The following is a 17,087-nucleotide window of genomic DNA, read 5'->3' on the forward strand; positions in this document are numbered from 1 at the left end:
AGTAAATGACAAAAAAAAATACTATAGGGTGACTATAAAAAAAAAAGACTATAAAACTCCACATACATGCTTCAAACATACATATTGACACACATCTTCTCCAATAATGGTCAAATAAATTGCAGGAATATATTTTACCCGTTGAACTGTGGCTTACAAACACTGGGCTCCAAAGCGCAGTTGTAAAGTTACACCACCAAAAACTGTATGCATGCTATTGTCCCTGGAATTTGCATGCATTCAGTTAGTGATTCAGAAAATATGTAAATGCTGCTGATAAGCCTAAATCAACATAACCTTTTTTTTTCCTCAGCATGCTTCTGTTGATCATGCAGCATTAAGCTCTTGTTTTATTTACAGCAAACAGTGTGGCATTTTATTGCTACGCTAAGGTTTTCATGTTCTTTATACATCTGTGCAACCTTTTCCTCTGATAATATCTCAAACTGAAGTGCTCATTCGATCCATTTTTGTGCGGAAAAAAATGTGTCAAATGCCCCTTTCTATCTGAGCGTGCATACAGCGTGATGCAGAAAGCCTGGGTTAACAAAGAAATTTGAAAACCACCTTTGTGATATCTGTCTGAGTGGGGTTTGGGGTTTTGTCAAGCCAGCAAATGCAAAGAAAACCTGGCTATTTGGGGGATCATGCCACAGCAGCAATGTCCATTTTTATATTCAGTCCACTAAAATGCTCACTGGACAGAGATTATTTTGAAACAGTGTTTAAAGGATGTGGAGGGTAGTGAATTTATTATTTCTTTTCATAGCTGCCAAAATGTAAGAAATGAAGTGGCACTTCAATTAGCAAAGCATTGCTTTTTCCAGTAGTTTGTGATGCTACAGGCTGGATGCCACAGAGGCATTTAAAGGGCAGCCAGAGACAGTGTTTTAAACAAGTTCAAGGCCAGCACTTACAGACTAAACCTCCCCACAGCCCGTGATAAACATCAGCAAGTGACTTTTGTCATCTCTGAATTAGAAATGAGTAGACCGCAACAGCTGATCGGTGGACCTCGTGATTCATTTTCATTCAGAAATGATGTTGCTCATGAAAATGAGAAGCAATACCCCCAAGCTTTCAGAGTCATTTCCTACTATTCAGCACACAAATGCTCTCTCTCACACACACACTAACTCACTTCAGGAGGATTGACTGGAGATAGCTGAGAAAGTAACAGCCATCATTACCTTGTCTACTTGTAAACCACAAGGGCCAGAGTAATCATCACCCTTAAACACAACGTTTCCTATTACTGACTGAACACACACACCCACACACACAAATACACATGATCTGTTTCTGCAGATGGATAAATTACAGAGAGAGAAATGCACAGTGGCACAGTCGTCCAGGGCAGATGAAATGAAGAGGCTTAGCTAGAAGGATAATAGAACAACAGGGAGGAAACAAAGCCAAATAATTCATAATGCATTGTAGCGTGCTGAATAACTGCACAATCAGTAATACTGCCTTTTCTCCTGGAACATTACAAAAGAGCAGAGACAGCAGACCTACGTGAAAGACCTACTTTCCGTGGTTTCACTGTATATGCTGCTACATGTGGCATGCGACCACACGGGCAACAAAAACAACTGGCTAATCCTCCCAAACGAACTCGGGCATAATCACTTTATCACTACGTGATCTCTTTGTTATCTAGTTAGAAATCTGGCCTTAACTGTTGCCCTCAGAGGGGTGGACCATTTTGTTTGCTCTGTTGCAGTGAAACAAAGATGTGCAACCCATTTATATTTCAGCGGCGTACGACTTTCTCCTCCGCTTCTTCCTGCGTCTCACAGTCGACTTAAGGAGTGGTCTTTCTAAACACACCGGGAGTTTAAATGAAGCCTGCGGCTTGCTCACTTAGTGCCGCTCCGGCAGGGTTGTGAATGTGTTATAACCACAACCGTGCAAGGATGCTGGAGCTCCTCCAAAATAAAGGTCCTGCAAGCAGGCGCACAACAAACCCCCATGGAATACAGCTAATAAGTCTATATGCTGTGCAATTTGTCTCTCCGTAGATTAAAAGACAGCAACAAATCACCCAGCTACAAACTGGAAAAAAAAAACCTCAGCCCAAATGCACGTGGTTGCAGGCTAGCTGCTTCCTTGTGCATACTGTGAAATTTTGACCAACACCAATATTTAAAATAACAATCTGACTGATCGCCGAAGCTGGTACTGATATTTCAGTTCTCTTTGATTATTCTGTGTCAGGAAAACAAATAGATCATGATTAAAAGAAACCACTGATTAAAGCCTTTGAACGTTGAACATCACACTCACGTCTTTAAACATTTAGCTACTGCCAAAGGTAAATGTCATGTTATTTGCCAATATGCCAATATGGCTGATGCTGACTGTAAGACAGACAGAGAGAGAGGGACAGAGTGTGTTAACATGCTACTGCTGTACGCTTCAGAGTGGATCTCTTTTTTTTTAATATCAGCTAAGACTGCATCCCTCTTTTGTTGCCATTTCCTGCAGTTTCATGCCCAGGCATCAAAGAGAGCACAGCTGCGTCACTGGATGAATGCTTTAATCTATTCAGCTAGTGCATCTGTGTTCTCTGTCTTACACTACGTCATTAGCCGCCCGCCTTAAAGGACGTACTTGTGTGTCTGTGTGTGTATCTGCCCAGTAAAGTGAATAAGCATGCAAGTACATATACATGCAAACAATATGTGATCTCAAGTGTCTATGTATACTTTCATGCAGTATTCACTAGCAGTATACCTACTGACAAACCCACAGATACACACACATATACAAAAAAGATTTCTCTTTAACTACTGCCTTTTTTATGCCCGAAGTTGCGTTGTGTCTCGGCTGGAGGCCGTGTTAAGACATCACATCTCCGATGATAATCTGTGTGATGGTCAAGTTTCCAAGCAGTGCTAAATTTAGGTCCAGATTGCTGCTTTTGACTGGTGAAGGGTTGGAAACAACATTCTTTACAGTCAAAGGAGTTCAGAATTTAAACAACAAAAAGCAAAAGATCCCCACAAGCCACTGTATCGTCTAACCACAATACCAGTACTGATACTTCTTTAACACAGTTCATTAAACATGTCTGTTTGTGTTTTCAATTGCACAATCTGACCAAACTGACTCTGGGAATGGAATGGAGTCAATTTTTATAGAGCCACAAACCAAATGCTAGGATAGATTGGACTGTCTTACCTAATATAAATCATTGTCAATTGAGCATGCCCAATCAGAGCGTAATCTATTGTGTATAATTATCTTAACAACAGGATGCTATTCGTCTTCTGTAACGCTGACTGAATGGATTTTACTTGTTTGGTCAGAACAAATGGGATTCTGAGCAGCTGTTTGTCAATAGGAGATGTATGTTATGTCACCATCCAGATCTAGCAATGGCTTTGACCAACTATGGGTGAAGTTGAACACTAACAATCGTTAATCCTTCTGACCCATTCCTAAATCCAATCGTTGAAACACCCAGTCAAGCAAACACCCGGTCAAGCACATCCACTGTGTAGTGTGAGTTTCCCAACTGCTATCAGAGTTTAGGCTAACACTGGCCTTGCTGCTCTTTGCACAGCACTCCACCAAACTCGGTATCTGAGATATCGTTGGGTTTGCCAAACCCATCTGGTGCTCTTCTTAATAAAAGTCTTTTTCCTTGGATGCTAGAATTAAAAGCATCCACAATAAATCAATAACCAAGTATTTTAAATGACTCCAAGCAAATTAATGAAGGAATTAGTGCTGTCAATAGATTAAAAAAAATTAACTAACTAATCTCACAATTTTCTGTTATTAATTGCGATTAATCGCAATTACTTGATTAATAGCCTGGCTCCAATTACATTTTTTTATTCTTTATATTTTAAGATTGTAACAGACATTTATGCAACACAATGAAGTAAATGCAGAATAAACACAAAGAATGTATGCTGAATTTCAAAGAGAATTTTAATAGTTTTCATCAATCTTTAACACAGTGAAAACTTACAAAAAACCTTTAAGGCCATCAACAGTGACCGAACCCAGGCCTACAGGTTAAAGTGAATATCATAACAATAAAGGGTGCACAAAACTCAGTATTTAAAACACAAAAAGACACGGCTGAAAACCCAGAATATTGAACATTTTTCACTTCAAAGGAGCGATCTGGCTTAGTCCTTCTTTGCACTCAGCCAGTTACTGAGGCAGACTATTCTGTTTACATTGTCTGATGACAAAGAAGCACGCTTCTTTTGAATGATGTGACCTGAGAGTGAGAATAATCTCTCACAAGGCACTGTGGTTGCAGGGGTTGACAGGTACTTGCGTGCAATAGGTGCCAGCCTGGCATGTGCTCCTTCTCTCTTTAACCACCACTGTAGTGGACACTCTCCTATGTCAATTTTGGGCTGTGCTTTGTACAGATTCAGACAGCAGTCTATAGCATCTTCCTCTTCCTCTGTATCTGAATCAGGAGAAGCCAGCAAGCAGATGGACATCTTGCTCTTCTTTGGTGAGGGTTCCTCTGTTGTCTGAGCAGATGGTTGGTGTGCATCCGTCTCTGACATCAGAAGGTCATGTACTGATGCCCACACCTCTCTTCTTTCATCTTTGGAAAGGCATTTAAGGTCTTTAAACCTGGGATCAAGGGCAGTAGCGATCTTCAGCCATGTGAGATTGCTGCTGTCCCTCCGCTGAGCTAGGTCTGTGGTAAAAACCTTCTTAAACCTCAAAACGTAGACTGGGTCATCATCTGAGGGCTCCATAATCCTGAACAAATGACACAAGGCTGGCAACACCATGGAACAGGAGACATACCGCTCTCCCCCCAGCAGTTCGGTAACATATCTGCAATAGAAAGATCAAGTCTGTATTTTTCTATTAATCACACAGAGACAAACATAAATACCACATATGAAAATACACAGAGAGGTGGAGGTGGAGAACATACTTGAAAACAAAGCTAGAACGCAAAGATAGACACACAATCATGAGAAACAAAATGATTTACCTGCAAGGTTCCAGTAGTTCCTCCAGCTTTTGCAGTCTGTCAAGCTCCTGGTCAGTCAACATGGTCACCTTGCTGTTTTGTTGAGTCAGGATGGTGGTCAGCCCAGATTTGTTTCTCTGGATCCGCTTGATCATCTCTAGGGTGGAGTTCCATCTTGTTGGAACGTCCTGAACAAGCGGTTCTGTTTGATGTCCATGTGCAGCTTGCTGTGCCTTTAATTCCTGAGCGTTTGCTGGACTATGCTTAAAATGTCCAACAATCTTGCGACATTTGGCCAGAGCCCTTTCAAATGCGCTGTCATTAAGAGAAACTGTGACCGTTCTTTGCAGAATGTGGGCCATGCAGGGCATGTGTTCAAATGGAAGTAGTCTGGCGGCTGCAACCATGTTACGAGCACTGTCGGTGCCAAGCGTGGTTACCTTGTCCTTGATTTTCCATTCGTTTGCAACATTCAGAAAATGGTCAGCACACGCCTCAGCATAGTGTCTCTCTTCAGTTTTACTCACTGTTAGTGCAAACGATTGCATAGTCCAGTCGTTATCAATAAAATGCGCCATGACCCCCAAGTAATTATCGTTGTTCACCGAAGTCCAGTGGTCTCCGGTGAGAGCGACGTTCCTTACTTGCACAAGCTTGCTGCACTGCTGAGCCCTCTGGTCCCCATACAAAGTGTGCAGTCTCGACACAATGGTTCCTCTCGAGGGCAGATTGTAACACTCATCTCCTGATGCAGCACGAATGACTTCTCTCAGTCCATCATCTTCTACTATGCTAACTGGTCGGCATTTTTTAGCTATCCAAACAACCAAGGAATTGGTTAATTTTTCTCTCACATTTTTTGTTATTCGCCCACGAGCGCCATACTCCTGAAGCGTAGACTGGCGAGGTCCCGTAGAGGTGGATTCAGTTGGGTGTTTTGCTCTCAGGTGATACGCCAGTGATGAACTGCTTCTGTGGTACTTGAATTCAGCTTTGCAAATTGTGCATCTTACTCTCGTTTTGTCCAACAAGCCATCAGGCAACTTCTTAAAGAGAAACTTTCCACCCAAAAGTCCGCCCTCGTCCATGCTTGCGTGTGTTAGCTAGTGTTAGCTAGATAGTAGCATGGTGTCACTTCTTCTTCTTCTAATCATTTCTGTCAGGCCAAACGCCAGCATAGCACACTGTTGCCCCCTCCTCCAGAGGTGCTCATGAGTTTAAAGGTCTTAGATTACAGGAAATTAATAAAAAAAAAAAAATCAGCGTTAAATTTTTTTAACGCGTTAAACATTTCGCGTTGATCTTAACAATTAACGCGATAATTTTGACAGCACTAGAAGGAATACAAAGCCACCTAAGAGAATGCAAATATATTTACTCATTTATCTTTTTATTGTTTAATCCAGTGTCTACGGGGGCCCTGAGAGTTCAAATGCACCGCAACTTAAGAAAACACCAGTAAACAGAAAATCGCAGGAAAAGCACACAAAACACACAAAACACAGAGAAACTGTTTTTAAGGGAGACATAATAGGACAGAACAGAGACACATTTAATTTTCAAGCAATTATTTCATCATTCAGGGTTCAAAAGACACGACGGAGAAAAGGATGTAAGGTAAGGTGTGTTTTAATCGTGTGATCCATGTAACACTGTAGATACATGCTTGCTATTAGCCTTTTACTGTTAGCTTGTTAGCTTGTTCCCAAAAACACTCCCATTCTGTTTTGTGAGGGTATTAGAGTTGGATTTTTGGTGAGCTTTGTGAGTTTGTTTTCCTGTTTCAATTACATTGTATATTCAGCTTCCATTGTGTTTTCTGTGCTTTTGTAGCATTTCTCTATTAACTAGTGTTTCTTAAGCTGCAATGCATTTCAACCTTTCGTTTCAGCCCTTCCTACTAACTTTTTTCTACTGCAACACAAGGACAGTGCCGTTTCTTTCCATCACCCTGTACGTGACATCATCTGGCTTTAGCTTCAACCTTTGAACACAACATGTCCTGTTGCCATTACATTCATTAACTGTAATACAAACTGGTTTGATTGAATTGGTTCAAGCGCACAACGGTCAAATCGAGCCACTTTTACACATCGTCTAATAATTATGTCCCAGATGGTGGATACAGTATGCTATGATGTAAGCCTCGCTGCGATAGAAGCCTGCATCTTCAACCTCTTCGTTTCTTTTGAAGTCCCCCCATGGGGGTGTGGGAGCTGGGCGATGGTAATGAATCAAGCTGAGCCATAATGAATGTCCTTATTCAAGTCTGCTTTGATGAAATTCCACCTGACTGATCTCAAATCACAGAACAAAACAGCGAGAGCTTGCTCGCAACTGTTATGAAAGCTATACTGACTGGCAACTTGATGGAGAGCACTGAGCGACTCCGAGGATCCCTTCAGGATACTTTTTCTGTTTCTTCCCTTCACGTCTTCCTTTTCCCTTCCTTCCTTATTCCTCTGTGATCACTGAGTAGGATGAAATCAGATGAGTGTGTCTACAGTTGCACTACCATTTCAAAGTCAAAGATCCGTCACAATACACCCAGAGGAGAGACATAACTCACTGTTTCGTTCCTAAACCGGTGCTACAAATATGCAGAAAAAACTTGTGAGCTCCATGTAATAACTTAGCTGCCAATCTGTCTATATTGAAACATCATAAACTATGACAACCAACCAACAACAACATCATAAATTTCAGCCAAGTGATGGTTGTCATAGTCTTTGTCGCTGTGCTGCGTTTGGCCACGGAACTGAGCAAAAGGCCTGTTTTACACTTCAAATGAAACGAGGTGCTACGGCACAGTCAACATGCTTTGTAGAAGTCTGGGACGCATCTGCAAGCCCCCAGTATTCCAGATAGCTTGAAAAGACTGCCAGGAGTAACAAAAGAAGTAAGTAATTATAGAGAGATCTCAAAGACAAAGTATGCAAATGACTGCCAACGGCATTTAAGAGTGGATAAGACCAACTGCTGCCACCACTGCTGCTGCTGCAGGTTGTTTTTGTGATGGTTTGCTTTGCTACCTTCAGTTTTTAATTGGGCTTGTAACAATGTAGTGAAACTGGATTTGAAACTGCAGCGTAACTCCCAGTACGAAGCCGTTTGTCGCTTCGATTTGCCTGTAAAGGCTGAAAACCCAATTTCAGATTAATTTGATTTTGATGATTTCTGGAACAAAGTCCTTAGAAGAAGTGTTTTAGCATCATGAGGTGCTTATTTGCTCTGTTGATCAGAGCATGATCACAAATACATCGAGACTGTTGCTGGTGACCTAAAAGTACGACGAATATATGCTACCATACAACACCAATGATGAAAAAATCACTTTAAAATGTTGTATGTGAACTATCCCAGAAGGGAAAAGGGCAACAATGGGCTTTTCCTTATTCAATATATATAAAATCAAGTGACAAGAGGTGAGGAAAATCTTGCCTATTCACGGTCATAAAGCACTTTGGGTGAAGGCAGCAGACAGCAATTGGCTCCTCAAGTCCAGTCATTCTAAACAGGTATCACTTTAACAGTGATTAAACTGACCTCAGGCTTACAGCGCTTTACTGGTACATACCCCCACACACACTCAGACGGAGACAATACTTTTAAACATGCAGTTCTGTAAAAGAGTTAGGCCTCAGCAGCACACTTGAACAATGCAGTATCAACCAATTCGGCCGACAGGAAAGCTGAAGCATGTTAACACAGACACACGCCCGCACACATCCACAGAAATAGTGCAAGTCCCTAAGCCTGGAGGGTGGGTGACACAGCTCTGTGCTGGGCAGCAGTAGAGGCAGATGCAGCATTCATGCAGCCTGAGGGCATCGCTGGGTATTCAAGCTTCACTTGGCCTCTTCTACAGTGCCCTCTGATGCCTTAACCCCATCACCAACACACACACACACACACACACACACACACACACACACACACTATCAGCACAATGCCAGTCAGGCCTTTCCAGCTTTGGACAAGAGACAAATTGGGAAAGAAGTAGAACAGGCTCAATGAGCGCAGACAAGTTAGACTGAGAAAACTGTAGAGGATGTAGGTTATGTTTGACTGTCTTCCTTCTACTTGTAATGCTATGTGAGTATCTAGGTTAACTCTTTCTTTGTGTGTCTATGTGTGTACGCATGTATGTGTGTGTATGGGTTCAGGACAAAGAAATTACACAGCTTTATGAGCGTCAGCACAGTAGTTTAGATTCATGGCGTGCATCCTTTTCACGGTTTGTTTCTGAATGATAGATACCAGCAGATTATATGCATGTCCATAGGGTTGGGCAACTGAATGAATATATGGCGTCAACTGGCTGAGTCCATTGTTGCTTGCTTCTGGACAAGTTGATCGACTTGTAAGACACAATCAGCACTAGAAGGTGGTGGCATTCCTTGAGCTAGAGAGGAGAACAGTAGAGTTAAGGTTATGGTTGGGGTGTGGGCGTCAGGGTTAACCCTAAAGCTTGATTTAGACCCGATGTGTAGTTACATTTCTCGGGCAGTGCAAGTCTGGTTAATAAGCAGGCTAATAAGCCTAGACACAGCTTCTTATCATGCATGAATACTCAGTGTAGTGCTGTCAAGACCTGTAACAGTACGGTTGATGTTAAGTCCTGGAAAACAAAGAACAAAGTCTCTACTCCTAATACAAGAAGTTTGTCAGCTATCAAGCCACCTCAGGGCCCACGCTAGCTAAACTAGCAGCATGTTGCTAGTAGAGCATTAAAAAAATAAAAATAAATTACATCTTCATTTAAAGGCTGCAGACCTTCACCTGATTGCATGCTCATATTGTCTAGTTTAAGACAGAAATAATCCCAAATAGTGGATTTTGCATTCTTTACCACAACAAGCGAGAATTTACATGTGCAGTTGCCTGGCGGTTAAAATGATGTTCAAATCCACCATGCCTTTCTTGCCGGGTCATTTCTGTGTGGAGCTTGCCTGTTCTCTCCGTGTCTGTGTGCGTTCTCTCCGGCTACTCCAACTACTACCAATCCAAAGACATGCAGTCAGTGGGGTGAGGTTAACTGATGATCCTAAATTCTCTGCAGCGATTGGTTGTCTGTTTTTCTGTGTTAGCCCTGTGACAGACTGGCGACTGTGCAGGGTGTACCCCGCCAACTGCCCTATGGCAGCTGAGATTGGCTCCACCCACTGCGACCTTGACTTGGGTAAGAGGAAGAGAATGGATGCACGGACATTCGGTTGCTCATTGGAAAATGTAACATATCACTGATACCCATCATTTCAGCCCTGTGTGCAAAGTGGATTGCTTCATTACATTATAAAGTCATGACAAAAACATCTGTACCATTTATTTTCATTTGTGACATGTAAAGAGACGGCACAGTGGAATCACTTAATTCTTTAATCCTTAAAAGGCAACAAACATGAAGCCCACACACACACACACACACACACACACACACACACACACCATCACCTACACATTTTCTTTCTATCCCTCTCAATTGTTCGTGGTTATCTCTCCTCTGTCAGGATGTCTCTTAAATACACTCAATCTCTCCTTCTGTCTTCCCACTCTTGCAGACAGACACACACACACCTCATTCTGTTACTGACATACCAGGCCATGCAGAAAACACAAGGGAAGCCTTTTTTTAATCCTGGGACCAAAACAGCAAAATGCAATAACCTGGGACAAAAGTGCTGACATCTGAAGATGAGCTTGGCATTCAGACAGACTGCTCGGTCGCAGCTGAAACAAACAGAAGCGACAGACCGAAGGGATCGCGAGACCCCTGACAATAAAAGAAAGACAGATACTCCTTCAATAGCTATTTTCACCCACTGCATAGTCACTGGGCCTTCAGCCCTTATTTTCCTTTTCCTGATTTTCATTCTTGACTCTTTTTTCATCAAATCCCCTTTTAATTCCAATAATTTACCCATGTGTGTTGTCTTTTTATCCTCACTTCCTGCTTCACAACCACCTCTGGGTCTCTCTACACTAGTCTCACCTTACCTATGGTTACAAGGCCTGTCTTCTTTCGTCCTCTTCCCATCTTTGTTCCTCCATTGTTTCATCTATTCCAGCTTCTATCTCCCGCTCTGTAGTCCTCTCTTCTCTCTCTTCATATCTCGTCTCTATGCAGACCTTGTTTGCCTGCTTCCTGACTCGGCTTCTTGATTAGCAAGATCGACCAGCAGAAGTCTGCCAGACACTTTGTTAAAACAGCCAATGAGTCTTCAAGAGGTTTCCGTATAAATAGAAGGCTGAATCAGACAGTTCAATTACAGATAACACATTCCCACCCTTGAATTTCAAATGCTATTTAGCCACCGACAGAGAAATGGAGATTGTGGCCGGTGAAACGTGAGGTCAAGCTTTAAGGAATGAGGAAGCAGCACCAACAACCAACGCACACTTGAGTGTGCATAGCAAAGGGAGTGTGAGATTGTCTTTTTCTGGCAACACTATTCAGTCCACCACGCCACTGCACTCTTACATAATTGTGAGTTTGTGTGAAGAACGAAAGCTGCCTCCTCATAGACAGCAAGAGCAGTCTAGTGCACAGCCATAGGGACTAAAATAGTTAGTCATGTGTTCATTATCGCTATCCTCTTTTAAATGCTCACCCTGTATCCAGAAACATTAAACAGAAGAGGACCTTCGAGTGGGTCCGTGCAAGTGTGTGTGGGTGTGTATGTGTGAGAGAGACAGAGGCAGAGTATGAGGGGAAGGAGGTTGTGGGATTGTGATAACTTCAAAAGGTTATTATTATTATTACTGAAGGCTGAAGCCATGCTCTGGCATCCCTTAAGCTTTGATCATTATGTAAAGCTGTTGTGCTCAGCGCTGGCACTGAATACATTACAGAGTGGATAACCAGGGAGTGTGCAAGCAAGCATACATGAACCAACACATTGACTCAGCTTCGTAGTGTCTTCCGATCCAAAGCAACACACCCTATTATCTCTAAAAGACGAGCACCCTTAATCTCACATCGACGCGTGATTGGGACACGGGGGGTGGAAAATTAGATATTTAAAGGTGCACTACAACTATTTCACACATGGAGGTCAGGACGCTCACACAGAGGACAGATCTGTTTTTGGCTTTGGAGTTTTTATCAAGTTCAAGAACATAATGATATCATCAGCGTTACTTCAGCTCTACTTTGGAGACAAAGAAATCCTGCAGTAAAATAAAAAACAGAGGGAAAGAAGGATTAAGAAGACGGAATCCTTTTGGATCTAGATCCACGTAGGTCAAAATATCTTGGCATCTTGTTGCATCAACTTCTGCTATTCATTTGTTAGACCTCACTTGTGCCCCGCTGAAATTCTGCACTACTAGAGTGCTCCTGGTAGTGTTTTATATGTAAATCCTGTGACTCTGAGAAGTGACAGTTCTCAAAGATCAGACAGCGAAGTTAGCGCATAAACTGTGTTCATAATTTTATAAAAAAGAAGAAGCTCAGGCTTGGAATCTCGCTGTGCTCGTCAACATCATTTCCAGTGAAAACCTAGATATGGTGGGACTTAAGATGTCAACACTTTACCTAGCAACAGCAAGTGCTTCAGAGAAGCATACCGAAAATGAGGTCAGTGGTGCTTAGAGCACAAAAAAAAAAGTTTTCTGTGGATCACAGGCTGCATAAAAGATGGATGGAGCAACCATGACATCACCCACTGGGTTTCTGGGCTTTACATTTTGAATCGTCAGTACTTTTACAGTTTCCATTAAGGCTGCCACTATTAGTCGACTAGTCACGATTACGTCGACTATCAAAATCGTCGACGACTGATTTAATAGTCGACACGTCGTTTGAAGCTTTGTAAGATCCCAAAAGACGCAGGAATAAGTAGTAGGATTTAAGAGTGTAATAACGGACTGAAACAGAAGATGGCAGCACTGCATGTACAAGGATGCCAGCTGCCGTTAAACCCCGAAGAAGAAGTAGCTCTGTCCCAGAATTCATAGCGCAGCCCAGCTCAGTTTCCAACAATGGCGGCAACTAGTTAGTTTTAATATTACTCTTATTATTCTTTCTGGGTCACAAAATAAACGTTTAATATATTTTCAGGCGAGAATGTAGCTGTGTAAACCTCAAATATCTGCTCAGTTTATCAAGACACCACATATTTTCAAAAGCGCTCCGACGTTTTCGGAGACGTCTGTTACCCACTAGCTCGATAGTTAGCCGGGAGCAAGGCTCACTAGAGCCGTGAGAACACCGGACTCCCGGCAAATCGTTTTCAAACCCACCGCCGTCTTTCGCTACTCAGGTTAAACATATATGAGTCACTTAGATAACTTCAAAATCTTATTGTTTGGCTTTTTTTTAGTATTTTATTTGTTCCTGAGTAAATCGGTTTGGCTGAGATTAAAGTTATAGTTTTTACACAGCTGAATAAACGTCAAGCAGACAGCTGATTATCAGAAGTGTGAGATGCTGGAGAATTTACTCCGGTGTCCTGTTATATTTTAGATAGCAAGGAGTTTATTAAACTTCACCGAAACAATCTGCAGATTTCATTAAAATTTAATAAACTATCATCTTGCCTTTATTTTTAGTTAGCACAGACCTTAAACACTTACAGCTGTAAGCTAATGATAGTTATATAAGAGCAGATGCTGGTGCAATAAGCTGTACGTTTTACGTACAATGGATGATGATCTGATTAGTCGACTAATCGCAAAAATAATCGGTGACTAGTCGACTATCAAAATAATCGTTTGTGGCAGCCCTAGTTGCCATGTTAGTTTGTTGGAGCTAGAAGTTGGCATATATGGACGAGACGGTGGAGTTGTCGGTGAAGTTATCGGCTAACACTTCCAAACTTAGTTAACAAGCTGCATTAAGTACAGGTGTAATGCATAGAAACAAATACGTGTTATTGAGTGCAAAGTAACTGACTAATAGAATGCTAGAATAATATTTAACTAAACTGAAGGGCAAACTTATTGGGCAGGCTGTTAAACATGGCAAACTATATTATGATTCTACTAAACAGTCATCTGAAAGGTACCTAAAGCACCACCCGGTGTACAAACTCCCTTTAATCTAAGTGATGCCTGGACGTAGCTACAATGACATCACCCAATGGTTTGTAAAGTCCCATTTTGAAGCCTCGAGATCAGTTTCCACCATCATCATCATCATCTCAGTTTTAAGAAATCTGATGTAATAAGGAAGTTTGAGTCTGACTCTGAAACCGCATGCACAATGGCTAAAGCCTTGTGAGTGATAACTCATTAGCCAGACAGCGTTTAGTTTCATAATCCTATTTTTTTAACATCGTATGACCAGGAAAGTGTTTACAGAAGTCAAGGCAAAGTCATTTTCCTGTAGACTTTCACAGGACCAGAAGTTGATTTTGCAAACACAGCTATCACACTCTGGTGCACTTTCACATTGGCTTAATTGTTGCAACCTAGGAGCTATGCCCATGTTCATGTCTTTGATCTTGACACCTGCCAATCCAGTTTCCAATTGTTCACTTATAAAATAATTGTAGTATCCATATAGGCCAAACTATCTGTATCAAGCTGTAACGTGCGTCTTGATGGTGTAAAGTTGACAATTTTAACATGCGAGTGAGTGGAAATTGACTCTCTTCTGGAGTCAGCCTCAAGTGGTCGCTAGAGGAATTGCTGTTTTTGGCACTTCAGCATCTGCTTCATTCTTCAGCCGTGAAGGTTGCTGCTTGCTGCGGACACAGATCTTGTGATTGATAACCAATGGTTTTACTGTGAACTAATCCCTCTGTACTCACTTGTAACAATATTATTATTAGAAGAATATTGTGGCATGGTTTAGTGCTCAGTTTAATCAGCACAGTTTACTACAGAATACAGAATAACTTCAAGTTATATTTTATGTTAACACAATCTGTTATACAGACATGAATGTTTTTTCCTTTTGATGGGTGGGTGGGGGGTGGGGCGGGGTGTCTATTACACATTGTAGGGCCAGCCCTAAAAGGTACCCTCCTGCCACTGTAAGTGAATACCAGATGTTTAAGACGTCAACAGATGTAACTATCAAAGCAACATATGCATTGCAAAAGGTTATCTTTGATTCACACGAGTAGCATGCAAATGTGTGACCCGTATTGCAAAAAGCATGTTTAAAATAATGTATTTATTCTCATTGCTGAGTTGCTATATGCTGTATCTATGCTAGCACTGTACCTATTAAAGCAGGAAGTCGGGAGCTGTACGTCTACTAAGCAGACTTTGATATCGGCTTTGCAAGTCATGTTTTCATTGCAGTATTTAACAATTTTCTCACACCTCACCTCTAATGCCTTGTACTGCCTCACCTGCAATCTTAAAGTCCAAAACATATTCTGTTATCATACAGAGGCAGGGAAAGCAGGAAATGTGTATTGCAGTAAATATCTGGCATTATGCTGGCATAAAGATCTCAAATGATTAATAAAATAGCTGTGGATTACATTTTTGGTTGAATTATTCCATTAATTGACTAATTGTTTGTGTCCGGCTTGCTTTTATAAGAATAATCCTTCTACAAATGATTGGTTGGTCCTATCCTGTTCTATCCTATCATGTTATTTATTGTTAGCTATGTCTATTGGGCTATAAGTCCTTGTATATCCCCTGCCAGAGTAAAATATTCTGCAGACTGCATTCTTCAGCGTATATCCCGTGTTTTGGGATAAAATACAGTCCTCCTGACTGCATTAGAAAACATGTTATTATTGCCTCTATTAATAGAGTGTCGCTATTAGGGTGATTATGAGCTTAGGAGGGGAACCCTTGCTCAGAGGGCCTAGCCACCACTTTTAATTTTCGTCTACACCATCTAATCCGAGAGCCACACTGAACTTGAAAACAAGCCATCTGTTCCTGCCCTTACCTGGCCTACATTGGCCGGAGCACACTCAAACTCTAGCTGCAAGAAGGAAAACACGGGCAGTGCAATAAAACTGTCTTGCACTGTCATCATCACTGTCACACTCCGGAGTAGATGTGCCGTAGTGCTACAATAAAAGCGACGCTGTCGTGGTAATAATAATACTGATAATAATACTAATAAAGAAATATAGCAGCACGAGAGCCTACTAGGCTAAACTCGCCAATGAGCACCATACACGCACACTGCGAGCCCCCAGATCCATTACAACGATTCCCCCCCTTCTCTTTCTTCGACCTCCAGCCAGTGATAGCAGTGGTTCTGGTAAGCAACAGTGACATAATTTAAGAAAACCGGGCATTACACAGGCCCTCAAAATCTATTTGCAACATACAGAGATGTGATGCCCACCCAGTTCAATACCAAGGACAGCGGTCGACGCTCGAGAGAGCCTGACAGCCATGACAACACATGCACTACAAAATGACAGATTTATTTCTGCACGATGCATCGTAAGCAGCTACGTGAACAAGCCCCGAATGATACTGCTTTGTTTATGAAGCATTAAACCCACGGACAGGGGGCTAGACACACAAAACCCTCGGAGATGCATTTATAGAGGCTTTTTGCCCCCCCTGCAAGAAGCATCAACAGCCACATTTCCCCCCCCTTACCAAATCACGTCGTCAAAATGGCTCTATCGAATAAAACGCCCCGCACTTACCTGCTTTTCCCGGGGTGGAAGAGCTCACATGTCCCGTAGCTTATTTTAGCCTGTTAGTGTGGGTATTATCAATGTGGTGGGCACCGTTATGTGTCTGCCAGCGCCATGTTATTATCACTAAAGTGGAGGACTGTGCGGTCCTGTGCGCTACATCCGGGCTGTTGGAGAGAGCGAATGAGCGCAGTTTGTGGTGGCGGAGAGGGCGGAGAGCGCTCTGGATATATGTGGAGCACCTGTGCAACAGAGCAGGGACAACTTTCAGTCACGTAGGTGTGCTGGGAGAGCTACACATCGAGCATATTCAATAAACGTCGGTGTGAAAAACCTCTTTCGTTTTTCCCCTCCCTGTCGTCTATTGTTGATATGGAGAGTACCAGAGCAGTATAGCTGTTTGGACTGGCTTAATGTAATACACAAGAAGCTGAAATAGCTTACAAATACACACGAATAAACTGTTACAATAAAGTTGGCTTAATGGTTCTGGCAGCTAGCTTGAAGTAACGGCTAAATCGTTGGAATCACTGTACTAATGGTGTGAA

General features: G+C 42.0%; 2 protein-coding genes across 2 annotated transcripts in view; both read right to left on the bottom strand.

Moving 5' to 3' along the window:
* The window catches only part of LOC146371454 (E3 SUMO-protein ligase ZBED1-like), a 13,448-nt gene extending 2,492 nt beyond the window's left edge, over window positions 1-10,956 (bottom strand). Inside the window, exons 1-2 of the mRNA XM_084954068.1 lie at window positions 4,988-10,956; window positions 1-4,824 (exon numbers count right to left, since the gene is read on the bottom strand). The exon at window positions 1-4,824 is cut by the window's left edge and continues 2,492 nt beyond it. Coding sequence (XP_084810194.1) covers window positions 4,149-4,824; window positions 4,988-6,054 — 1,743 coding nt within the window. The 5' untranslated portion in view covers window positions 6,055-10,956 and the 3' untranslated portion in view covers window positions 1-4,148. The remainder of the gene's footprint in view (window positions 4,825-4,987) is intronic.
* The window catches only part of pak5 (p21 protein (Cdc42/Rac)-activated kinase 5), a 78,549-nt gene extending 61,820 nt beyond the window's left edge, over window positions 1-16,729 (bottom strand). The window contains exon 1 of the mRNA XM_084954067.1: window positions 16,549-16,729. The gene's annotated coding sequence lies outside the window, so the exon portion shown is untranslated. The remainder of the gene's footprint in view (window positions 1-16,548) is intronic.
* Window positions 16,730-17,087: the final 358 nt, after the last annotated feature.

The sequence above is a fragment of the Perissodus microlepis genome, chromosome 15 (assembly GCF_051167445.1).
Source record: "Perissodus microlepis isolate ML-2025 ecotype Zambia chromosome 15, ASM5116744v1, whole genome shotgun sequence".
Taxonomy (NCBI): domain Eukaryota; kingdom Metazoa; phylum Chordata; class Actinopteri; order Cichliformes; family Cichlidae; genus Perissodus; species Perissodus microlepis.